Raw genomic sequence first — 24,428 nt, 5'->3', positions numbered from 1 at the left:
GGGGCTTTGCTCTGCAGGGGAAACGGCTGAGTCATCCATTGGGGTTCAACCCCCAAAATCGGCAAGGCCTCGTCCGGTCGGATTAAGGCAGGGGTGTCCAAACTTGGCAACTTTAAGACTTGTGGACTTCAAGTCCCAGAATTCTGGGAGTTGAAGTCCACAAGTCTTAAAGTTGCCAAGTTTGGACACCCCTGGATTAAGGCCTGTTGAACTTCCAAGTCCCAGAATTCCCCAGCCAGCAATGCAAGACTTTAAAAGTTGCCACGTTTGGGGACACAAACACACACACACACACACCAGTCTAGGGGTGTCCTGCTTGAGCAGGGGCTGGACTAGAAGACCTCCAAGGTCCCTCCCATTATCCTGTTTTCCTTCCTCCCTCCCTCCCTCCCTTCTCCATCACTGGAGGTTTTTAAGAAGAGACGGGTCAACAATTTGTCTGAAGTGGTGGTCTGCTTGAGCAGGGGTTGGACTAGAAGACCTCCAAGGTCCCATCCAACTCCGTTTATTCTGTTGTTTTTAGGGCTGGCCCAGCTTCCCCAGTTCCTAAAAAAAGTTTTCCAAATAGGGCAACGTGAACTGGGGGGGGACCCTTCTCCCCTTGTAAGGGGTCCTTGGAGGTTTACCCTTCTGGGAGGGAAGGGGCTTCAAGGGGAGAAGACCCCCTTGGCAGTTTTGCTCAGGATGTGTCATTCATTTTTTAAATTAAGTTTTTTTTTTTTACAAACACATCAATGCATGGACCTGAGTGTCATACGTTTTAATGCAAATAAATCCGTATTAATCACATTTGTTTCATTTAACAAGCTTATTTGATCCTTAGAATAATACAGGAGGCGACTGGGCTTTTTCCTTTGAAGACATTTGGCTTCTCATCCAGGATGATTCTTCGGCTCTGACCTGGATGGAGGAGAAGGGAAGGAGTTCATGGACGGATGGCAAAGAGCATCAATCCTTCCATTCTCCCCCCACCCCACCCCCATCCAATCAGAACCGAGGAAGCTTCTCCCATCAGAAGCAAAACGTCTTCAAAGGAAAAAAAACAAAGCCACCTGTGAGACGGGGGGGGGGCACTGGCACGGCGTCTGGGGGATTCTGGGAGTTGAAGTCCAGGACTCAAGTTTGACAAGGGAAGCTTCAAACGTGGTGACCTTAACACAGGTGGGTTTCGACTCCCAGAATTCCCTGCGGGGGTGGGGGATTCTGGGAGTTGGAGTCCAAGGGGGCAAGATGGAGGAACACGGGTCTAGAACGACGGTCTTGGCAAAGTGAGGGGTCTTCAACACCCAGAATTGCCCAACCGGCCTGCCTAGAATAGGGGGGGGGTCTCCAACCTTGGGCACAAGTTGAAGTCCACCTTGGAGATCCCTGGGGCAGAACACACAACGGGTGGCACCTCCTTTGATCTGTGCCCAATTACATTGTTTTTAAGTCTCGGGAGGGGCCAAAGTCCAGGTGATACGACCGGCCGCAGGTGTCCTTGGTGGAAGGGGGCGGATTGGTTCCAAGGGTCATTCCCCAGGCTGAGAGCCCCCACCCCCCATGCCCCAAAGGGGAGGGTAGCGTGCCCGTCCTTCCCCTCCGCTGCTTGGCTTCCGTTCCTCTTCACTTTCTGAAAGTGAAAACTGCGTCCCCTCTGATCGGACCCTCCGTTCATTTCAGCCACCTGAGGAGCTCAAACCACCCGAGGTGTGTAATTGGGGGTGGGGGCAGTAGGCCACGGGGGCGGAAGACCCCCTTCGACTTCCTCCGGACAGGTCAGTCCTCGATTTTACAACTGCAACTGAGCCGAACAGTTTTGCGGCTCGGCGAGACACTCTACGCCTTTTCGTTGTTAAGCGAATCTCGGCCGTTGTTAAATCAGTCATTGCTGAGTGAATCCGTAGACGGTCGCAAAAGGGGATCCCCCGGGACACACCAGCCGTCGTAAATGTGAATCCGTCATCAAGCGTCTGAGTGTGCATCCCACGACCACAACGGCCGTAAGGGTGGAAAATGGTCTTTTCCGGTGCCGTTGCAGCTTCGAACGGTCACTAAGCAGACGGTTGTAAGTCGAGGACTACCTGGAACATGCCAGTGAGGTTTTCCCCTTGTTTGGGCAAACGAAACGTCCACAAGGAAACGAGCAAACTGGGACTCCTGCCAAGGCAGAAGCGGGCATAAGAAAGGAGCTGGGTTACTGATGGTGGCATGCACCGGGGGAGGGGCACCTGCTGGGCGAGGGGGGCAGGATTCCAATTGCCCCCCCTCCGCTGATGGGGTGGGGGCTCCCAGGGGCCTTTGGGCATCTCAAGCCACCCTCCTTCCTCTCCCCCCCTCACCCCCCCCCCCACAGACACGGGGCTCCGCTCAAGGACCAGAGCTGTGTGTGCATTTTGCCTTAACGGAGACATTTTGTGTGTTGTGGTGTGTGTGACTCTGTGTGTGTGTGTGTGTGTGTGTGTGTGTGTGTGTGCAAGGCCTGGCCCTCCACCTGCTATTTTTTTGCAAAGCCACAATTCTCTCGGTCACATGCGAGTCAGGCCTCCATCTGCAAAAGAGGAAGGGGAAAATGCTGATTTGGGACTCCGAAACCCCCATGGGAGACCGACTCCCTCCGATGGCCTGTTTCCATGACCCTCAATGCCCTCCCCCCCCCATGGACTCCAGCCCCCATCCTCCCCCTCCTGGCTTCCTGGTGCCCAGGACGTGGCAGCCTCTGCCCTTTGACCAGCCTCCCCTGTGCTGGCACCCTCCACCAACCGCCCCGGAGGGCAGGGGAGGGGGCTTTTGCAGAGACACGGTGGGCAGAGAAGAGCGACCGCTTGTCTGCGATGGTGTTGAACAGGGGGGCTGGACTAGAAGACCTCCAAGGCCCCTTCCGACTCTCTCACACTGTTAAACGTGAGCTGCGGGTAGCCCACCACTCACTTTGAGCCTACGGCCCACGGGAGGGGGAGGAACGGGGGGGGGGGAGATTGGAAAATGTGGCCAGGAGTGGAAGCTGCCTTGTCAGCCAGGTGTCACTGCCACGCATGAGACTCCACGGCCACAAACCGAGCCATGACTTCCGCTGCCTTGCAAGGAGGGAACAGGGGAAGCGACACCCCCCCCAACCCCCCAAGCGTTGGGCCTCGGACAATTCCCCCCCCCCAACTGACTCAGGCTTTGTCAAAGCAGCAAGTCTCACTTCCTTCCCCTTCTCCGAAGCCTCCAGGCGGGCAGGGAAGCGGTGGGGGCCCTCAGAGTCCCGTGAGCGTCAGCCCTGCGAGGAAGACCGTCGGAGGGAGCGATGCGGCCGGCCAAGCTCTCCGTGGCGCCCGTCCTGTGGCTCGCCAGCTGGTGGTGCCTGTTGGCGGCAGGTTGGTGGCTGGAAGTGGGGAAGGAGCTGCAGGCGGAGGGAGGCTGAGCTGGGGCTTCCCCGAGGAAGGGGCCAATTTACCCCTCCTACAAGACCCCTTCCTTTGGGGAGGGGGCTTTCCTTGCAGGGACCCTGCAGGGGACACTCTGGATGGAGGGATGGCGGCTCAGCCTGTACCCCCCGTACCCCAAAATAGCTGAAGTGCCGTGCCGTAGGAGGCACAATGCAGAGGGAATTGGGGAGGGGGCTTGAGGGTGAGCCTGGCTGGGTGGAAAGGGGGGGTTTAAGCTGCCCCCTGTCCCGTCGCCCCACTGACCGACCGGTTCCTTGGTCTGCTCTCTCACAGGTGACCCCTCAGGGCAGAAGGAGCCCTGCTCCCCACAATCGGGTGCTGGGAATTGCCCCCATCCCACAAAGTCCGCCCCCCTGGTGCCCTCCTTCACCAAGACCCCAGGGCCCACCACCACCCCTCCCCAAAAGCACACCACGACCCACCACCACCACCGCCACACGACCACCACGGCCCCCGCCAACCACACCACCAGACATCCTGCCCCCCACCCCACCAGCCCCCACCACACCAGCCCCCACCCCACCAGCCCCCACCACACCAGCCCCCACCCCACCAGCCCCCACCACACCACCGCCCACCAGAATCATACCACCAGCCGCCACCCCGCCACCACGACCCCCGCCGCCACCACCCACACCTCGGCCCACCACCACCCCACCACCGCCGGCCCACAGCCCACCCAGCCGCCATCCGTGCCCGTGGGGAATTACACCGTCAAGCAGGGCGCCAGCATCTGCCTGCGGGCAGAGATGGGGCTGCAGCTTCAGGTCCTGTACGCAGACCGAGCCAAGCGGCAGGTGAGCCCGGGGGGGGGGGCTTCCTGTGGGTCGGACGGGGGGGTTGGGGGGGGAGTTGGGGGGGGGCTGGGAGGCCACATCCCAAGGCCAGGAACCGACATCCCCCATTTTTTTCTGAGCAAGGCGATTTCCAGAACCGCCTTCAGCCGACTTCCCCTCGCTGGTTGGGTGTTGCAACTGCTTTGGGAGTCTCGCTTTACGGCCGTCCTTGGCTAGGTTAGCCCGGCCACACAGCTGCATTGGGAGATTGTGTGTTTGGGTGTGGGTGTGGGTGTGTGGCCCTTTGTATCTGCTTGGGTGCTCACGTCTGTCCTGGCAGAGTTAAGCAATCAGGATAGAAGCTGGAAGGGACCTTGGAGGTCTTCTAGTCCAGCCTCTTGCTCAAGCAGGAGACCCTAGACCACATCAATCAATCAATCAATCAATCAATCAGGATAGAAGCTGGAAGGGACCTTGGAGGTCTTCTAGTCCAGCCTCTTGCTCAAGCAGGAGACCCTAGACCACATCAATCAATCAATCAATCAATCAATCAGAATAGAAGCTGGAAGGGACCTTGGAGGTCTTCTAGTCCAGCCTCTTGCTCAAGCAGGAGACCCTAGACCAGGGGTGTCAAACTAACATCCATGATGGTGGCATCATGTGACGTATCAGCACTCCCCCTCCCTTTAGCTAAACTGGGTGTGGCCCTGCCCTAGACCATTTCAATCAATCAATCAGTTAGAATAGACCTGGAAGGGGGCTTGAAAGTCTTGCAGTCCAGCCCCTTGCTCAAGCAGGAGACCCTAACCCATTCCAGAGAAGTGACTGTCCAGTCTCTGATGGAGGACTCCACTGATGGAGGACTCACAACTTCTGGTGGCAAGCAGTTGGGCAATGCCCTCCTTAATTCCAGGTTGCTTCTCTCCTTGCTTAGTTTCCATCCGTTGCTTCTTGTCCTCTGGCGCTTTGGAGAATAGGTGGGACCCCCTCCTCAAATACTGGACTGATGCTCTCATGTCCTCCTCCCCCCCCCAATCCTTCTTTCCTCTATTGGCCAAAACCCAATTCCTGCCACCCTCTTTGCCTGTTCAATGGCAGAAGGGCGAGGGCAGGCGGGCACGGAGGGGGCACTGCGTAGTGGGAGGGGGAAGGGAGGGGGAAACGGAGGGTCTCCTAAGTGGGAGGTCTTGTATGCCATCTCTCCTTCTTCCTTCTTTCTCTCCTTCCCTTCTCTCCTTCTTCCTTCTCTTCTTCCCGTCTTCTCTCCTTCCTTCTGCCCTTCCTTTCTTCCTTCTCTCTTTCCCTTCTTCCTTCTCTCCTTCCTTCTGTCCTTCCCTTCTTCCTTCTCTCCTTCCCTTCTCTCCTTCTCTTCTCCCTTTTGTCCTTCCTTTATTCTCTCCTTCTTCCTTTTCTCCTTCTTCCTTCTGTCCTTCTCCCTTCTGTCCTCCCCTTCTTCCTTCTCTCCTTCTTCCTTCTCTTCTCCCTTCTCTCCTTCCTTCTCTCCTTCCCTTCTTCCTTCTGTCCTTCCCTTCTTCCTTATCTCCTTCCTTCCTTCATTTTCCAGGTCTGGGGAGCCTTCGCGGTGCAGCCGAAGCACACCAACTTCTCCGGGACGTGTTCCGAAAAGACGGCCACCTTGAAACTACATTTCCCAGAGGGCTTCATTCTCTTCACTTTCGAAAAGGTGCAGGAGGAGGGGGCAGTGGGAAGGATGGGGGGGGGTGGAGTGGCATTCATTTACACACACGCGCACACACAATACACACAGACACGCAAAGGTTGTGTCCACCCACTGAGGTGAAGGGGGCTTACCAAATGCAGAATTATAGGGTTGGCAGGGACATCAGAGGTCATCTAGTCCAACCCCCTGCTCAAGCAGGAAATCCTATACCAAAATGGGGCTCGTTGTGGACTTCAACTCCCAGAATTCCCCAGCCAGCCGGTCTGGAGACCCCCCACCCTATAACGCCATTCCAGACCAATGGCAGGATAAAGTCACATCTTGAGGCAGCAAGCTTCATGATTACAGGAAGTCCTCGACTTACGGCCCTTCGGTTAGCAACTGTGCAACATTACGACAGTGTTGAAAATTTGTTTTGACTTACACACGGTCCTCGCATTTCACGACCGTCGTCGTCGTGTCCCTGCAGCCGCGTGATCGTGGTTTGGGCTGGCATTTATGATCGTTACATCACGGTCAGTGGGAAAGTCGCAAAGCGCAGTCACGGGATGTCTCGGTTAATAACTGCCCCGTTTAACGACCAATTTGGCCATAAGCCGAGGACCGCCCACCGTTGGGGGCGAAGTTTATTAATGTTCAGCTTAATTTAATACATAATAACTTTGTGAGAAGAGGATGAAGCGGACAGGGTTCATTTGTGTATCAATTTCACATTTTCTATCCTTCCGAAGGGTTTATTTGAAGATATAATAATTTGTCCATAATATTCCCCGAATGGCCGCCCCTCCCCCCCCCCATGACTCACTGGACAGTTCCCAGCTGGACCCCCCCCCCTTTCTGGTCAGACTGGGGTGACTCACTGGTCCTGGCTGGGAGTGGCTCTACGTCCAGTCAGCTGCTCAGAGGCATCACATGCCGGAATAACTCATGGCTTTTTCCCAAGCTTGGCAGCGTTCAGATGTGGGGACTACAAGTCCCAAATTCCCCAGCCAGGAAGCCTTCAACAACCATCTGAAAGTGCTGAGTTTGAGAGAGGTTACTCCAATTCAATTCAGTTCAATTCAATACAATACAATACAATAGCAGAGTTGGAAGGGACCTTGGAGGTCTTCTAGTCCAACCCCCTGCCTAGGCAGGAAACCCTCTACCGTTTCAGACAGATGGCTCTCCAATTCTTAGGAGGGGGAAGAATGGATGAATTTGGGGAGGGGGGAGACAGTAGCTTTGAACCCCACCCAAAAGGATAGTTATTCATTGTGTTATCCGTGCTGGATTCTGATCAACCTCTGCCAGCTGGGGAATTCTGGGAGTTGAAGGCTTAAAGTTGCCACGGTTGGAGACCCCCGTTTTAGGGGGGGGAAACCAAATATTTTGTCCCTCTTTCTGCAGAACGAGACGGAAAAGGCAGCGTACCTGAGACAGGTGCAGGCCAATCTAACCTACCAGTTCCCCCAGGAGACAGGTGAGCAGGGGGGGGCTTGGGGGTGGCAGCATTGGCGGAGTCTGTGAGGCCCCACAGCTCAAAGAGGGATGGGAGGGGGGGATTTTGTGTGTGTGTGTGTGTGTGTAGGGGGAAATAGATTGCTTTGGTGAACTTCGGGGGCTCACCCCAAATTATGGCCACGTGAAGCCCCCACCTCAGCGGGGACATGAAGTTGACTTAAAAACCGTGGGGCTCGCTTAAGAACTTCACTTAAGAACCGCGACCCGCAAAAATGGGGCAAAACTCACTTCCCCGCTGTCTTTTGGGCTTCCGTGATGGTCGTAAGTCGAGGACTGCCTGGGTAAGCGTCCAGAGGGGCTTTACTTTTGCCCAGCCCCCTGACCCTTTGGGGAGGGGGGAGGCAGGTGGGATCTAAGGGGGATGCTTGGCGTGCCTCCGCCCAGGTGTCCACCGTGGGGCCACTTCTCCGTGGCTTTGTCTCCGCAGAGAGGACCTTCAGCGCCAACAACGCCTCCCTCCGGGAGTTCGCGGCCCCCCTGGGCAAATCCTACCAGTGCCGCAACCGCAGCCTGGCGCTGAGTGAGAACTTCCACCTGACGGCCCTGAGCGAGCGCCTCCAGGCCTTCCAGCTGCAGGACGGGAAGTTCGGGGAAGGTAAGCGCTTGTCTCTCTGCGGGGTGGAAAAGGATCCTCCCAGCTCATCAAATTGGGGAGGGGGCGTCTCCAAACCTTGCCACTTTGAAGACAGGTGGACTTCAACTCCCAGAATTCCCCAGCCGGCAGAGGTTGATCCGAATCCAGCACGGATAAGAATAACTCTCCACTTTGGGGGGACCTTCTGAGTGGACGGTGGGGATGCCGTTCGATGTAATATACCTTCCATTCAGCCAGGTGGAGAAACAAGCGTGGGGAACTGGGGAATTCTGGGAGTGTGGAGACCCCCGATGTAGAACATGGCATCATAGGATGGGGAGGGGACCTTGGAGGTCTTCTAGTCCAACCCCCTGCTCTCGGCTAACAGATTTGGGCCTTCTCCCCCCTTTCCTTTCCCCCCCACCCATTCTTACCCCCTCCCAGTTTTTCCTCTGTGTCACCTGAGGCTTCCTCAACTGTGGGAGCATCCAGCCCCCTCCCCCTTTCTCCCCCTTACCCCAAATTCCAAGGGGGGTGGGGCGTGGGGCAAAGGACCCATCTTTCTGCCTTGGCCTCAGTTTCTCCTTCTGCCCTTCCAGCGGAGGTCTGTCCCGAGCAGAAGCGCTCCGTCGTCCTGCCCATCGTGGTGGGCGTGGTCCTTGGTCTCCTCATCCTCATCGTCCTTGTGGCCTTCGCCGTGGGACGGTGCCGCGCCCGCACAGGCTACGAGTCCCTCTAAGAGCCCCTGGTGACCCCCCCCTTCCGTCAGCTGCAGCTGGACCAGCCGACGGAGAGCTGGATTCGAATCTTTCAACAAAAGCCACTGGCGGACAGAAATGCCGAGAGAGATAAAATGCCGGCCGCTAATCCGCTGCCCTTCCTTGGACTGCCATTTGAGGCCTACACTTTTAGGGGATTTTAGCTTTTTTTTAAAAAACAGTGTTGCTTATGGTGGGGGCGGGAGGGGGAGGGAGAGGCGGGATGTTAAATAAGCACAGGTAGCTATGCAGGTAGTCCTCGACTTACAACCGTCCACTTTGTGACCAAATTACAGCAGCACTTTTTTAAAAAGTGATTTATAGCTGGTTTTCACACTTACGGCCATTGCAGCGTTCCCCACGGTCACATGATCGGCGTCACAAGGTCGAAATTCAGAGCCTTGTCGCTGACGGACTCATAGTTATGACAGTCGTTGTGCCCCAGATTGTGACGGGGCCCCCTTCTTGCGACCTTGTGACCGGCAGAGCCAATGGGGAAGCCAGATCCACTTAACAATTGTGTGATTTACTTAACAACCGTGGCAAAGAAAGGTCGTAAACATGAGGCGAAATTCGCTGAACCGTCTCACTTGGCAATGGAATTTGGAGAGACCGTGAGAAGGGGAGGCGAATAAATTGGATAATAATGATAATAAAATAATAATAAAGGGGAATGAGACATTGGAATGGAAGGTGCACCGACTCTTTCGCGAGTGGGGCTGCCTGTCAGGCTTTTAATCAGATGCTTTCAAACTCGATGTAAAGCCGTTGCAGAGTAAAGAGGAAGGAACTTGGTAGTTGGGAGGGAGGGAGGGTTTGCTTGGAATAAAACCTGCGTTTCCCCACTGTGGGCCTGGCAACTCAGTTCATTAAAGACCTTGGCGTGTCTTTTAATTTCCTGGCTTTCTTTTAATTTGGTGCTTTAATTTCATGCCTTTTGGGGGGGGGCTCTCTTCTGCAACAGCCCCCTCCTCTTTGAGCTCCTGGGAATCCCTCCCTACCTTTGCAAGAGACCCCCACAATCACCTGTTTAAGGACCCCATAATCCCTTGCAGGGTGGAGTCTGGGTAACTGAATGGAGCAAGCAGAATGTTTTACTGGCCGGATGCCCTGCCCTGTCGCCAATGAGGAGTTTTGTTTCAACAGATATATATTCTCAGTGTGCCCAGAGAGAGAAATATCGGCCTCTAACTAGGATCAAATTCACAGCCTCCTGATTGTGAGGCGAGAGCTCCCCCTCTAGGCCACTGCACCACTCAAGAGACCCCCACCCCCACCCCCCGAATCCTCCCACTGAAAGGGGAGGCCGCTTTCACCCTGCATTCTTCTTCTGCTTCTTCAGAAGGAAAGGAAAATAAAAAAATAGGTATTGAAAAAGAAACTGCAGGCCACAAATCATTTCCTGGGTGACCAATTGAGGCCTCTGGCAAGGAAAAGTTTTATTCGGCTTTCACCCACCTGGGGGGGGGGGGAGGAGGGGGGATGTTAAAGCAGAATGACATACAGAGATACTCCTTACAACGGTTCCGTTTAGTGACCGAAGTGACAAACAGTACTGAAAAAAATTGACTGAGGATCGTTTTTCACACTTATGACCGTTACAGCATCCCCGTGATCAAAATTCAAGACACGTGGCCACTGACCCATATTTATGACGAGTCCCGGGGGGGGGTGTCATCTGATCCCCCTTTTCCCGACATCTTCTGCCAAAGTCAATGAGGAAGGACGGATTCATGTTACAACTGCAACTTATGAACCACTTTAACGACGGCTGCAAGAAAGGTCATCGAACAAAAACCCCCACTGAACCAATGCCTCGCTTAGCAGCAGAAATGTTTGGTCGTTAGTCGAGGACTCCCTGCGAGACCCGCAGTTGAACGCCGCCTGTGTTTTGGTGGAGAAGGAAGGAAGGAAGGAGCCTGAGCCTCCTTCAACCCCATTCCTGGCTCCCGGCTCCCTCTTCGCCTAGGTGTGCCTGGGGGGAGCCAAGCTCAACCTGATGGATTTCAGCCTGTAGTGAAAAGTACAGGAAGCTCAGTTCGGCCTCACAACTGGCCGTTAACGGCCAGCCTGCTTCAGCCTCCCAAAGGGGCCCGTTGAGGTCCAGAAAGAGGGAGGGGAGTCCACAAGGGTCAGTAGAGGTCACCAGCAGAAAGCAATACAGGTGGTCGTTGACTCGTTTAGTGACCATTTGAAGTTACGACACAATTGGGGAAAAAGGGACATTTTCCCACACTGTCGAAGCTTGCAAATTCAGGGGATCAGCTTGAAAACTGACTCGTATTTATGATCGTCGTGGAGTCCCGGGGGGGGGGGGGCGACCTTCTGACAAGCAGAATCAAAGGCAGGGAGCCAGATTCCCTTAATGACCACGTTCCTGGCTTAACAAAGGCAGTGATTCATTTAACGACCACAGCAGGAAAGGCGGCAAAAACGGGGTGAAATTGATCTAACTCTCTTAACAACCCAAAGGTTTGGTTCGGTTGTGGTCGTAAAGTCGAGGATCAACCGGTATCTCTTTGTATTACAGGCAGTCCCTGACTGAACGACCACAATCCAGCATTTCCACTGCTAAGCAAGGCAGCTATTGAGTTGTGTCCCTTTTCCCAGTGCTGTTGGAAGTTCAAAACAGTCACTAAACGAGTGGCTGTAAGTCGAGGACTGACTGGATGGACTCAGAGCCTGCTGTATTCCGTTTCCTTTCAGTCGTGAAGCCGCTTGCGAGAGCCGAGTTCCTGTTTTCTGCTCCCTGGCTGTGAGAGTCAGATGTCTCTGGACTGCTTCCACTTTGGCAGCCACACTCAGGGTGTGGGGGGTGTGGGTGGGTGTGTCCGTCCATCCGTCCGTCCGTCTGTGCGTGTGCGAAGAGAGATAGCAGAAAAGATGAGACACATCCTGAGCAATTATTATAATTTCCCTGGATCAGAAATGGAGAAACATGTTTTTTAGGCAGGAAGCAGGCTCACTCTTAATTGCCCCCACCTTTGTCAATGGGTCTATTCTACATAACAAAGGTTTCCCCGCTTCAGCCCCAGGGCAATGGGATTAAGGCATGATCGTATTAGCCCTTGACTCCTCTCACCACAGGGCACCTGGGAAGAAGCAATGCTCAACTTGGGACTCAAACACAACCTCCAAAGTTAGCTGACACACACACACACACACACACGCCCCTGGGAGTCTGACAACCAATCGGAATTCACTTCTTACACAGGAACAGGAAACAGAGAGGAGGGGCCGAACAGAGAGCATAAAAAACCCAGGAACACTTTGCAAGCCCCTTTGCTCTTCCCTGTGCCCTGTGGTGAGATGGGTAAAGGGCTGATACGATCATGCTTTAATCCCATCGCCCTGGAGCTGAAAAGGGGAGGTCTTTGTTATGTAGAATAGACTGGCTCAGGCCTTTTAATGGCCCATTGACAAAGGTGGGGGCTGTTGAGTCTGTTTCCTACCTAACCAGCCCCAATCAACATTGCCCTATTCAGACTTCCTTTCTAGGAGGCCGGACCAGCCCTAAGAACAATGTCAAGGGTTGGAAGGGACCCGGGAGGTCTTCTAGTCCAACCCCTGCTCAAGCAGGAGACCCTAGAACAGGTTCAGCAAACTTGGCAACTTTCAGACCTGTGGGCTTCAACTCCCACAATTCCCCAGCCAGCTATTGTGACCCCTGAAGTCCAAACGTCTGCATAGCATCCCAGACAAATGGCTGCCCAGTCTCCTCTTTAAAAACCATGGACCACCCACAACGTCTGGTGGCAAGTCGTTCCACTGGTTAACTGCTCCCACAGCCAGGAAACTCCTCCTCAGTTCTAGGTTGCTTCTCTCCTTGATTTGTTTCCATCCGTTGCTTCTTGTCCTGCCCTGCGGGGGCCTTGGAGAGAATACAGTCCTCGTCTTCGCTTAGTGGCCATTACAACGGCAGTGAAAACAGTAACTTGTGACCATTTTTCACACTTACGACCGTTGCGGCATCCCCATGGACACGTGATCAAAATACTCTTGGCAACTCACTCACACTTACGACAATTGCAGTGTCCCCTTTTGTGACCTTCTGACAAGCAAAGTCCATGGGGAAGTTGGATTCACTAAACAACCCTGTCACTAAATTAACAACTGAAGTAACCAATGTGGCAAGAAAGGTCGTAAAGCGAGGCAAAATTCACTTAACAAATGCCTCGCTTAGCAAACAGAAATGTTGGTCTCAATTGTGGCGGTAAGTCCAGGATTACTTGTAACAGGACGCCCCCCATCTTACTCTTTGGCCTCTCCCTGCGGCCCCTCCCTCCCCTTCAGCCTGCCCCTCACTCCCCCCCCCGAGCCCCCTCAGCCCCTCAAGGCCGAGGCCAGGGCATCTCGGATCTCTAGTGCTTCGGCATCCTCTTCCTCCTCTTCCTCCACCGGCTGCTCCTCCCGCCGCTCGTCCTCCTCCATCCAGCAGGCCTGGAAGGCGTCTCCGCGGGTCTCGCAGATGTTGTGCAGGGTGCAGCAGGCCGCGATGAGGGTGGGCAAGAAGGAGACGTCGGTGTCGTTGCGCTTGGTCAAGCAACGCCAGCGTCCACGCAGGCGCCCAAAGGCCACCGACAGCACCGTCCGGGCGGCGTCGGCGTACTCGTTGAAGCGCTGCTGGGAGGGACTCAGAGCCGCTGCCCTGTAGGGCCGCATCAGCCAAGGCAGGAACGGGTACGAGCAGCCGCCCAGCAGATAGATGGGCACCTGCACCCCACGGACGTCTCGGGAGCCTCCGGGGAAGAGCTCGCCCTCCTGGGCTCGCTGGTAGAGATCAGACGCGCACAGCACTTGGGTGTCCGTCACCCGTCCTGGGCACCCAACGTTGATGTCCCAGAAGCAGCCGCGGGAGTCCACAGCAGCCTGCACCACCACTGAGTGCCATCCGCGGCGGTTGTAGTAGCCCGCGGCGTTCTCGTTGGGGGCTCGGATGGGGACGTGGAGGGAGCCCAGCACCCCGGCCAATTGAGGCAGGGGGAACCCGTTGCCGGCCGCCACCTGGGCCGGGTCAGGCGGGCGCACATACAGCGGGGTGAGGATGCCCACCACGGCCTCGCAGACGTCACGCAGGATCTTGCAGACGGTGGAGCGGGACACACCGAACAGCAGCTCCACCGCCCGATATTCGGTGCAGGCGCCCAGGCGCCAAAGAGTCATGGCCAGGCGGACGTCCGCCGGGATGGCCCGGCGCATGTTGGTGTCCCGGCGTTGGATGGCGTTGCGCAGGTGGGCGCAAAGGTAGTCAAAGGTGCCGGGCGACACGCGGAAGTTCTCGCCCCACTCCCAGGCGCTGAAGGCCTTGATGCGCACAATCTCCCAGAAAGCCGAACTGCGGAATTTGCTCCACAGGCGCCGTTCCCGCAGCAGCCGGGGCAGGGCGCTCCCGCTACGCCGTCCCCCAACGCCCCGGGGACTCAGGCCGTGCGGGCCGTGCTCCCAGGCCAGCAGGCGGCACAGCCACAACAGGGCGAAGCGTTGGCGGGAGCGGGCCTGGGCCCGGCGGTGGCGTGCTGCCCGTCGACGGCGGTCCGCCTCGCAGAGACGACGGCCCCGCTGCAGCCGCAGGGCGTGGAGCAGGCAGAGGGCCACGGTGCCACGGCTGAGGGCGGGCAGCAGCCGGTGGTCCTGGCCTCCGTGGCCTGAGGCGGCCGTGGGACAAGATGGCGCCTGAGGAATGGCGGCCATTTTGCCCCTCGAGGACGTCGGGAGGCCGCGCGCATGCGTGGCGGACCGGCGGGGGAACTAAAGAACCTCGCGCAGGCGCCTCAACCCAGGCTAACACTGACGCTGAAATGCGCATGCGCTAGGGAACGGCGGCTTGGCGGCCCTCCTCCCCTTTCGCGCACGCGCAGACGGGCCGGCACCCGTCCGGCGTCCTGGCAGCGGAAGTTTGGGCCGCCCTAAGCCCCGCCTCCTCCCTCCCCGACATGGCGGCCTCGGCGCTGAAGGTCGCCCTGGTGCCCTACGTTCTCCCCGAGCGCTGCTACGATGAGCTCGTCGTCAACCTCAACCTCCTGCACGGTGAGCCGGACCCGCCCACCTTAGGGGAGGGGAGGGGTTGCGCGGGGACCCGTCGCCGTGGCAACAGGGCCTGGGCGGAAGTGCCTGGCGTCCGTCGGCGGCCATCGTGGAGAAGGGCGGCAGCGAGGTTTTCCCATAGGATGACGGCGGAGGCGCCATGTTGGGAGTGGGCGGAAGGAGCCCGCTGTCGTTTGAATGGCTTGAAGATCGGGGGTCGGAATGGGGGTCCTTCCTCCGGGGGGAGGGGTCGGAGGAAGGTCCTCGCCCCCTCCCACCGCAGGGCTTTGACAGGCAGCCGCCGCGATGGGAGCCTCCCAGGGACCCCCCTGGGGCCTCCCGAGTGGTCGTGGGGGCGCTAGTGGGACCCTCTCCTCTCTTCTTCCTCCCGCGCAGTGCCCTGCCTGAAGGTCTTCCTCAGCAAAGCCCTCGGGTTCGGCGTGGTGGCCGGTTCCCTCGTGGGTAAGAGACCCCCCCTCCCCCCACAATCCCCCATAAGCCCCCCCTTCCCTCCCCCTCCCCCCACAATCCCCCATAAGCCCCCCCTTCCCTCCCCCTCCCCCCACAATCCCCCATAAGCCCCCCCTTCCCTCCCCCTCCCCTCCCCCCACAATCCGCCATAAACCCCCCCTTCCCCCTCCTTTCCCTCCCCCCCAATCTGCCTGCCCCCCAGTTCCCCAGTCCTTCTGGCTGATCCACCCATCCATGCTAGCCCCAAAGGGCAGAGAGGCTGGAATGCCATCCAGGGGTCCATCAAGGCCACGGGCCCCCAGAAAAAAGCCTCTGCCCCCCCCCCTCCGTGGCCCATGCCTTCCCCTGGGTCCCCTGGGAGAAGAATCCCTGCCCAGAGAGGTGGATGCTTTTGGGGGCTCATGCCACCCCCCCGGATTCCCTTTTGGCTGAGGGTCCTGCATCCCCCCCCCTTCCTCTAACCCTGACTGGTGCCTCCCGCTTTCCGCAGTGAAGATGCCGCAGATCCTGAAGATCCTGGGGGCCAAGAGCGCAGAGGGCCTGAGCTTCAACGCCATCCTGCTGGAGCTGGTGGCCATCAGTGGCACCATGGCCTACAGCATCGCCCACAACTTCCCCTTCAGGTAGAGGGGCTTTTTGGGGGGGGGACGAGGACGGGAGCTTCCCGTAGAGTTGGGCTGCTGGGTCGCTGCTCTTCCTCGGCTCTTTGGGCTGCCAAGAAGGCCGCAGGCACAGAACCGCAGATTGGGAAGGGACCCTGGAGGTCTTCTAGTCCATCCCCTTCCTCAAGCAGGAGACCCATTCCAGACCAAGGGCTGCCCTCTTAAGAAACCCCAGCTGTGGGGAAGAGGAGGGGTCTCACCATGGAAGGCCCAGCATGCAACCAAGGGGAATCTTAGGTCGTTTGGCTGGCACACCCCTGGGCCTCACCCCCTCTCTGGGGCTGATGGGACATGTAGTTCAACAAGAATGGAGGGAACGTGGCGTTTGAGTATTAGTCTATGTAGTTTGGTCTAGTGGCCCAGGTCCTGGCCTAGAAACCAGGAGACGGTGAGTTCTAGTCCCGTCTCAGGCCTGCAAGCCAAGTGTATGTATTTGGGCCAATCACCCGGAGACAGTGAGCTGGTGGGTCTGGACACGCAGGGGGCTCCCTCCAGCCCAGTGCTGCCAGCCTGCCCTTCCCCTTGGCAAGAGCGCTGACCCCCCCCTGCCCTCTTTCCTCCCCCTCCTGCGCAGCGCCTGGGGAGAGGCTCTCTTCGTCATGATGCAGACGGTCTCCATCGGCTTCATGGTGCAGTATTTCGGGAGCCACACCAAGCGGGGTAAGTAGGCGAGGAAGCGGGGCTGGGGTGGGGGGACTGGGGCATTTGCAGAGGGGCCCAACGACAGCCCTGCAGGGCGGCCCAAGCCGGAAGTCCTTTGGGGAGGATCTATTTTGGGAGGAAAACAAGAGTTTCGAAACAATTTTTATTGTTTTTCCGCTCCAAATATTTAGAATGGGAACTTGGGCAGCTTTCAGAGGGGAGGGAATTCTGGGAGTTGGAGTCCCCCCCTCTGAAAGTTGCCTTGGTGGAGACACACTAATCCTGTTGCATTTTGTAACATTCGCAAAGGCATTGAGGATATTGACTTAATTTTATGTTCATGGAGATTCTCCGTCTTCCGAGACAAGGTTGTCCGAACGGTGCTTTTTTTCTTTCTTTTTTCCCCCCTTGAAGAGGTTTCGCTTCTCATCCAGAGAAGCTTCTTCAGTTCTCGGCCCTTCCGTTCTGCAGAACGGAAGCAGCTTCTTGGATGAGAAGCGAAACCTCTTCGAGGAAAAAAAAACCAGTGGGATGCTGACTTAGGAAAAACGCTCTGGCGTCCCACCGTCCTCGTGCCTCTCCCGCCACTGGTGTCCAAACAAGAGGCCTGCGTGGGGGGGAAGGGGGGGCAGGGAATGAGGTGGGGGCTCCCCAGGGCCTCAGAGCATCATGTCGCAACCCCCTCTGTGCAGGCCTGGCCTTCCTCTTCACCTACTTCGCCCTCCTGTCCCTCCTCCTCTCTCCGGTCACCCCGCCGGCGGTCGTGACTATGCTTCAGGTGTCCAACATGCCCACTGCTGCCACAAGCAGGGTAAGCAGTAATCCCCCCCCCCAGATCAGGGTGGGGAGGGGCTTTCCGTGAAGGCGGCTTGCTTAACGGCGATAGTGGTGTGGCCCTGGCATCTCACGAGGCTCCCTCTCTCCAACAGCTCCTACAAGCAGCCACCAACTACCACAACGGCCACACCGGCCAACTCTCGGCCGTCACGACCTTCCTGCTGTTTGTGGGGTCTTTGGCACGGATCTTCACCTCCATCCAGGTAAGGGTGAGGCACCTAATCAAGGGAGGTACTAATACCCAGAGGAGGCATCCAGCCACTTCCGGCAAATAGGCTGGCCACGCCCCCGCCCGGTCGTAGGTGTGAAAAACGGTCATCGGTCACTTTTTTCCAAGCGTCGTAGCTTAGAAGAGTCACTAAGCGAGCGGTTGTAAGTGGAGGACTGTCTGTAAATGCCTAAAAGGCTGAGAGTGAGCCTGGAAACAAGAAGGCAGCCTCCTGCCCCAAGGCCATCACTTGAGATCCCCGGTCCTCAGTTAACGACCGTCCAGCCAGCATCCCTGACTCCGTATGCCGGCTCTGCAAACCGCTTAGAGAGGGCTGTACACGCCCTGCGAAGCGGTATATAAGTCTAAGGGCTATTCCTTGGGAAGGGAAGATGAAGGAAGGAAGGAAGGAAGGAAGGAAGGAAGGAGGGAGGGAGGGAGGGAGGGAGGGAGGGAGGGAAGGAAGGAGGGAGGGAGGGAGGGAGGGAGGGAGGGAGGGAAGGAAGGAAGGAAGGAAGGAAGGAAGGAAGGAAGGAAGGAAGGAAGGAAGGAAGGAAGGAAGGAAAGGGATGGTAAGAGGAAGGAGGGAGGGAGGGAAGGAAGCTGTAGTGGCACAATGCTTAGAATGCAGGATTGCAGGCTGACTCTGCCAACTGCCAGGATTTCGATCCTGACCAGCTGAAGATTGACTCAGCCTTCCCTCCTTCCAGATTGTTGGGGGGCAAGAGAGGCTGACTCTGTAAACCGCCGAGAGAGGGCCGTAAAAGCACTATAAAGCGGTATATAAGTCTAAGGGCTATTACTATCCCGGCCAGAGGGCTCGGGGGGAGCAAAAGGCTGCCAGGCTGCATTTTTCAAAGTTCACCAGGGGATGCCAGGCCTTGGGCTGCCTTTTGTCAACCGGGGACTTTCAGACAGGTGGACTTCAACTCCCAGAATCCCCCAGGCAGCAATGGGGACCCAAAGGTGCTTTCCCAAAAAGCAAGAGGGGGGGGGGGAAGTAACCGTGACCTGTGTGATTGAGAATCCCCAGAGACCCCTGGCTGGGACTGCGTGGTTTGAAGACCCCTGGACTTCAGCTCCCAGAATCCCCCTCGCCCCGTGGTTCTCAACCGTGGCTGCTTTGAAGGTGGGCGGACCAGCTCCCAGGATTCCCCAGTCAGGGATGTCCACACGTGTCTTAAAGTGGGATTCTGGGAGTTGAAGTCTTGAAAGTTGCCACGGTTGACCAATGTGAGGCTAGGGTGACCCAGGCGTCCCCAAAAGCAGGAGGCAGAGTCCCGGTCCCCACAAAAGAACCCTTTTATTAAAGGAACGTGAATTCCCCTCCTTCACCCTCAGCCAAGGCCTGGCAAACGGCCTTTCAAAGGAGTATTTATGACCACAGACCTTCTCTGTCTTGGAAAGCTGCCATGTAAATATTTTCCAAACGCAGTGCTGTGCAAGGAAAGACTTGGCACAGAGTCTCTGAGATTCAGGGACAGATCTTCACGCTCCTGAAACGAATCTAATCACCGACCAAACTAATGGTCTCCTGCAAACTCCACTCCCCTGGCGCTCCCCTTTTTATTTCCTCTGGGAGGGGCCAATCGCCTTCCACCTGTGGCTTTACTCCCAAGACGACCCTGATTTCTCAACTGTTCCCTTCGCCTGGCAGCTCTGTGCATGCGCACACTGGGAACAGGCTCCAGCTGTTCCTCTGCCTCACTGCTGTCTAGCTCCGAACGCAGAGTCCTCGTCTGAACCCACTGATCCAACTGTGCTGCCACAACCTGGGGGATTCTGGGAGTTGAAGTCCTCCCGTCATAAAATGTGGCCATCACAGCTCTGCCCTCTGGTCGGCTGGCCCGTCGCCTTCTGACTGGCCGGGTGTGGAGGGCCGAAGGCCTCCCCTGCTGAAATATGGGGCAGAGGGGGTGGGGAGCCCCTCCCTTGGACCCCAAGGAAAACCTCCCGCTTTGCCTTCTTCCCAGGAGACGGGGGATCTCCTAATGGTGCTGACCTACGTCGTCTCCCTGGCCTGCCACAGCCTCATTTTGGGACAGGTGCTCTACTACTGGAACGCTACGGGCAGGCTGAAGAAAGAGTGACCGGCCTGCTGCACGCCCACCCTCACCCGCGGGGCGCCATGCCCACCGGCTGACCTCAAGGATGCCCGCTACCTACTCTCCTTCCTGCATTCTGAGTCCAGGGAAGTGGCTCCCACGGGACCTTTTATGGCCAACGCAGGGCAGTGGGGCTGCTGCTTTCTTTTATTTAGGGGTTTAGGGGATGGGAAGAGGTTCTTTCCTTGCTTGACACCCCCCCCCCTTTTGAAAACAAAGAAGCTGCAACCGAATGTTTCCTTGTCTTGCCCTTCTTCCTCTCCCTCTAGGATGGAGCCCTTGCAAAACACAACACCTCCCCCAAGGAAGTTCCTGCCCCCCCTTGCCCTGTGGGGGGGGGACTTGGGCCTCTTGCCTTGGCAGGCTAATTGGGGTGATTAGGGAGAGAAGCTGCCCTCCCCCATCTGGGTGACTCAGCACAGCTGCCCAGGGGAGGAGGGGGGAAGCTCAGCCTGGCAAAAGCTACTGAAGCCATCCGAAAAAGCAGCCCGGGGGCCTGGATCTCCCCCTAGCAAATGGGGGGGGGGGGGTGAAACTAGCAGCCTCCCCCCTCCTCCTGCCCAGCTTTCCTGGCTCTGCCATCTTCCCGAGGGGGTGGGCAGCCAGCAGAAATAACCCTGGCACCTTTTGCCAGCTGTGCCAGGCAAGGCGACTTAACTCAGGGCAAAGGGTCTCCTCCCTTTCTCCCCTGCCAGAGGGGGGAGGGAGGGCTTCTCCCTGGGTCTTGTGGGGCGGGGGGGGGGGGTAAATCAGTTTGAACTCTGCAAACTCTGCTCTTTTAAACAAGCTTTTATTGGTGGTTTATATTAAAAAAAAAGACTTGGTTTATATATATATACCTTATAAAAAATTTTGTACTCCTTAAAAAACTCTTCATGCTGGCAATCGCCACACAGGGACAGTTTGGGTCAGGCCACTGTCCGGAGGCCCCCCACCCCCCACTTCTTTATTCCCCATTTTTTTGGGGGGGGGTCTTTGCACCTCTCCCCAAACTTTTGTCCTTGTTTGTCTCGTCTCGTGCCTTCCTTCCTTTCGCACGGTGACACAATCCCGAAATGCTGCCTGCAGCTGGAGTGGGGTCTCCTGCTTGCTAGAAGGGGGCCGCACAGCTGAAGCCCAGGGGCTGCTGAAGTGGGTACTCCGGGAGGTAGCCCGGGATGGCCGCGTCCGAGGCCTTGTAGCCCTGCAGCCCGTAAAGGGCCAACGTCTCCGTGAAGTTGCCCAGAGGGTGCTGAAGACCGCCGTCCGGCTTCCTTGGCATCGTGGCAACAGGTGGGTGGGCTGGTGGTCTGTGACCCAGGCTGCGGGCAAGAGAGAAGAAGGGCAGGGGGCTTAGTCCCATCCAGGGAAGGGGAGGGAGCATTTGAGGGAGGGAACCATGGGAAGAAAGCAAAGTGGGCTTGCAACATACGGAGTCAAACCCAGCCATCTTCATAAACGATAGTTAGGGGGGCGCAGGTTACAGCTTTGAGGGGGGGGCTCCCTTGCCTGCTGCCCCCAAGGCAGGCGTGCCCAACTTTGCCCAGCTTGAAGACGTGCAGGCTTCAACTCCCAGAATTCCCCAGGACTTTTGCTTTCTTTTCCCCCCTTCTCCTGCCGGAGAGATTTTGGGTGTAAAATTGTTAGAGGGAAGGCATGAATTAATTGCCCAGCCCTTTCTCCTTGCGGAGGGAGACACGCACGTGGGGTGGGGGGGTGCCAGCTTTGCCCTCCCCCCCCAGGAATAAGGTGCCAGGCTGAGTTTGGTAAGGCAGGAGCAGGATTCCCAAAGGGGGGGGGCTCAGCCAGCCCTCGGTGGGAGGGGGCCGGGGGTTCGGATTGCCACCTGCCCAGCCCTGCACCTGTGAGGAGAAAGCTGTTGGGGGGGAGAGGGGAGGGGGGCATGGGCGGGACCGAGCCGCATTCCTCCCATAGCCGGCTCTTCCAGTTCTGGCCAGGAGCCCCCAAACCTGTTCAGCCCTGCCTGGCCTCAGCCCGGAGCTGCTGGGGAGGGGGCCCAGGGGGCTTCCCACCCATCCCAGGGAAGCCAGAAGGGGCAAGGGCTGCCCTTTGCCTAAGCTGCGGGGTGCTTCTCCTGGCACAGCCAAGTCGCTCCTGGGCTCGCTTTGGCCCGGGCTTGACCCGGAACAGAGGGAGTGGGGCGGGGGGGGGGCGAGGTATACCTATTGGGTGCCTGCCTGGCAGGGCGAGCCAGAGGGCGCCCAGGGGAAACTGGCACCGCGGAGTCGTGGCGCAACAGAAGCCAGGCAGCCGGCAAAAGACGGAGAACCGTCGGGGGGGCGCCAGGGGGGGCTCCTCGCTCCTCGGAATCTGGTGGTCGCACCTGGGGGCAGGTGAGGCAGGAAAGGGGCCTCGCTAAGTGCAACCCCGACGCCCCCGGGCTCCTCGGGGCCGCCTCCGGGCTGTAAAACATCCTTCCGGGGGGGGGGGAAGAGAAGGAGGCGCGACTAGAGAGCCTCGCGAGGCCCCCGTCCCTGGAGCAGCCGGCAGCAACGGAGAGCGCGCCGACGCCCCCCACGCCCTGCAAGTGGAATGGGGCGGGTGGGGGTCGCTGGGGGCAAGCGGGAGTGGGCGGCTGCTTCAACCAGCCGGTTTCGGGACCCCTCCCCCCCGGAAAAGGTGTCTTGGGAGCTCAAGGGCGCCTCGAACCCTCGAGAGGACCCCTCCTCCTCCTCACCTGCAGGGGGCCGCGGCGGTCCCAAACACGTAGTCGGCGCCCGGAGCCATCCCGGGACCCGCGGGGCTTCCACAGAAGACGTCGCAGGGGGCGGCCCGGCCGAGGGGCGTCGAGGGTCCCGGCGGGCAAGCGGGGGAGCCGCCGGCGGGGGCTTTGCGGGCGGGGCGGCTCTTCCGCCGCGGACAGTACTTGTAGTTGGGGTGGTCGTGCAGGTGCCGCGCCCGCAGCCGCTTGGCCTCCTCGTGGAAGGGCTCCTTCTGGGCGGCGTCGAGGAGCTTCCAGGCGGCGCCCAGCCGCTTGGAGATCTCCGAGTTGTGCATCCGCGGGTGGGCCTGCGCCATCCGACGCCGCTGCCCTTGGGACCAGACCAAGAAGGCGTTCATGGGCCGCTTCACCTTCTCCGGCGTCGAGGGGGAGGGCTGGGGAGGGTCTCCCGCCGCCGCCGGCCTGTCCTTCGGGGACGCCTTCGGGGTGTAAAAGCCCGCGAACATCCTTGCGCCCGTCGGGGGGGCGGTGGAGGAAGAGCGACTAGAGAGCCTCGAGAGGCCCCCAGTCCCTGGAACAGCCGGCAGCAACGGAGCACATGCTGCCGGCCGGTGCTTGGATATAGGGAGCCAGGCCCCGCCCCTCCAGGCCCCGCCCCCACCCTTCTGCCGCCGGGGGCGCAGAGCAGACGGACCCCCCCCACCACCACCACTTTGCCTCCTCGTCCCGTGCCAACCCTGTAGTGACAGATGTAGGGTCGCCTGCTTGGCCAGGGGGTTCGACTAGAAGACCTCCAAGGTCCCTTCCAGCTCTAGCCTGATTGATTGATTGATTGATTGATGTGGTCTAGGGGTCTCCTGCTTGAGTAGGGGGTTGGAGGTTTGAAGAAGAGATTGGACAGCCGTTTGTCTGAAATGGGGCAGGTCACCTGCTTGGGCAGGGGGTGGGACTAGATGACCTGCAAGGCCCCTACCAACTCTGTTCATCTGTCTTATGCTGGGCTTCTGAGCATAAGCAGAGCGCTGGCAAGGCTCCTGAGCATGGGAGAAGGGCCGGGTGGGGTCCGCTTGAGACAGTCCATTATCTGAAGTGGGATAGGTTCTCCTGCTTGAGCAGGGGGCTGGACTAGAAGACCTCCAAGGTACCAGCTCATTCATTCTATTCTAAATCAATCATCTCAGGGTCAGCTGCGGCCACCACATTGCTGGAGCCCGTGACTCCAAGGGCAGGGTCTCCTGCCGTTGGACCCTCCTGCTCTGCCCTGGGCCACGCCGGGGGGGGGGGACCCCCAAGAGGCACCCCTAGCAGCAGCAGAAGCGGTAGGGAGGGGGGCTCCCCACAGAGCTTTCCAAGACGGGTGGGGGGGGGCATATGCAAAAGGGCAGAGCTCTCCCCCCTCCCTCTAAAATCCCTGGCAGGCATGGAGGAAAAGGGGTGGGGAGGGGGACACTGGGAGCCCCTCCCCCCCTTGAGATGCAAAGAATAGCATTTCCATCAGATTTCACCTTGGTCTTTGCTAGGTTTTGCTGCAGGAACCTGTTGGATTTCTGCCTGGTAATCCTCTGCTTAGAACACATTCACACACACACACAAAGAGACAGAAAGACACACACACACAGGGCCGGAAAAACAAGCTTGTTTTGTGTGTGTGTTTGTAGGATTATAAATGGCTTTTCTGGCCAGGTCCTCTGTAAACCACGTTCGGTTACTTTAAAAACCCGGCAGAACAGACCAAGATGAGGGTCCCGGGTGCCTTTTTGTGCCAAGCTGGGTCAAAACCTGGACTTAGAAGACGGGCCATCCGGGCTTAAGGTTGGGAGGCTGGCTGTGCGTGTGCCAGGAAGCAGGACCTTGGAAGAGCTGGGGTTAGGGTTACAGAGCACGCGCAGAGTGCCTTTGAAGTGAGGGAATTTGAAATCCGGCTGGAGGGGCAGAGGGTGCAGGTGGGCGGAGGGGAGGGCAGGAGGGGAGGGATACAGTGGTGTTTAAAGCAGCTCAACCCCTGTTGTATTTCCAGCCGGGTGCCGGGTTCTAATGTCATGCAAAGGGTCTAGGCCAGGAGTCCCCAAACTTGGCCATTTTTAAGACCTGTGGACTTCAACTCCCAGAATT

The 24,428-nt window shown here is 57.9% G+C and overlaps 3 protein-coding genes across 4 annotated transcripts; 2 read left to right on the top strand and 1 right to left on the bottom strand.

The window, feature by feature from the left end:
- Positions 1 to 1,547: 1,547 nt before the first annotated feature.
- LOC309401734 (macrosialin-like) lies at positions 1,548 to 8,873 on the top strand. The gene is made up of 7 exons (XM_081970914.1): positions 1,548 to 1,689; positions 3,197 to 3,341; positions 3,687 to 4,210; positions 5,754 to 5,873; positions 7,260 to 7,332; positions 7,801 to 7,968; positions 8,547 to 8,873. Exons 2-7 carry the CDS (start codon positions 3,272 to 3,274, stop codon positions 8,684 to 8,686), a joined length of 1,095 nt encoding a protein of 364 aa, XP_081827040.1. The 5' UTR covers positions 1,548 to 1,689; positions 3,197 to 3,271; the 3' UTR covers positions 8,687 to 8,873.
- Positions 8,874 to 14,585: 5,712 nt separating this feature from the next.
- On the top strand, positions 14,586 to 19,887 carry LOC309381680 (mannose-P-dolichol utilization defect 1 protein-like). 2 transcript variants are annotated; one of them, XM_081932946.1, is made up of 7 exons: positions 14,586 to 14,732; positions 15,126 to 15,191; positions 15,696 to 15,823; positions 16,437 to 16,522; positions 17,197 to 17,315; positions 17,434 to 17,544; positions 19,523 to 19,887. In XM_081932946.1, the coding sequence occupies exons 1-7, from the start codon at positions 14,639 to 14,641 to the stop codon at positions 19,690 to 19,692; spliced, it is 774 nt and encodes a 257-aa protein (XP_081789072.1). In that variant the 5' UTR covers positions 14,586 to 14,638; the 3' UTR covers positions 19,693 to 19,887. The 2 variants fall into 2 exon arrangements, with proteins under 2 accessions (XP_081789072.1, XP_081789073.1); XM_081932947.1 differs by having other exon boundaries at positions 14,587 to 14,732; positions 15,691 to 15,823.
- A 154-nt stretch (positions 19,888 to 20,041) lies between these two features.
- On the bottom strand, positions 20,042 to 22,907 carry LOC309401069 (uncharacterized protein). Its single transcript, XM_081970012.1, has 2 exons — positions 22,332 to 22,907; positions 20,042 to 20,955 (listed from the first exon to the last, which is right to left on the bottom strand). The coding sequence occupies exons 1-2, from the start codon at positions 22,820 to 22,822 to the stop codon at positions 20,745 to 20,747; spliced, it is 702 nt and encodes a 233-aa protein (XP_081826138.1). The 5' UTR covers positions 22,823 to 22,907; the 3' UTR covers positions 20,042 to 20,744.
- Between the last annotated feature and the right edge of the window lie 1,521 nt (positions 22,908 to 24,428).

The sequence above is a fragment of the Natrix helvetica genome (genome assembly GCF_964273705.1).
Source record: "Natrix helvetica genome assembly, chromosome: Z".
NCBI lineage: Eukaryota > Metazoa > Chordata > Lepidosauria > Squamata > Natricidae > Natrix > Natrix helvetica.
The sequence above is the reverse complement of the archived record's forward strand: the minus strand, read 5'-3'. Positions and strand labels throughout refer to the sequence as shown.

Excerpts from the sequence above, each read along its gene's own strand:
- LOC309401734 (XM_081970914.1), top strand. The coding sequence starts at position 3,272 with ATGCGGCCGGCCAAGCTCTCCGTGGCGCCCGTCCTGTGGCTCGCCAGC. Across the intron at positions 4,211-5,753 it reads CAGACCGAGCCAAGCGGCAG|GTCTGGGGAGCCTTCGCGGT; the intron begins GTGAGCCCGGGG and ends TTCATTTTCCAG. Across the intron at positions 5,874-7,259 it reads TTCTCTTCACTTTCGAAAAG|AACGAGACGGAAAAGGCAGC; the intron begins GTGCAGGAGGAG and ends CTCTTTCTGCAG.
- LOC309381680 (XM_081932946.1), top strand. The coding sequence starts at position 14,639 with ATGGCGGCCTCGGCGCTGAAGGTCGCCCTGGTGCCCTACGTTCTCCCC. Across the intron at positions 15,192-15,695 it reads GGTGGCCGGTTCCCTCGTGG|ATGCCGCAGATCCTGAAGAT; the intron begins GTAAGAGACCCC and ends TCCGCAGTGAAG. Across the intron at positions 17,316-17,433 it reads CCACTGCTGCCACAAGCAGG|CTCCTACAAGCAGCCACCAA; the intron begins GTAAGCAGTAAT and ends TCTCTCCAACAG.
- LOC309401069 (XM_081970012.1), bottom strand. The coding sequence starts at position 22,822 with ATGTTCGCGGGCTTTTACACCCCGAAGGCGTCCCCGAAGGACAGGCCG. Across the intron at positions 20,956-22,331 it reads ACCGCCGCGGCCCCCTGCAG|CCTGGGTCACAGACCACCAG; the intron begins GTGAGGAGGAGG and ends TCTTGCCCGCAG.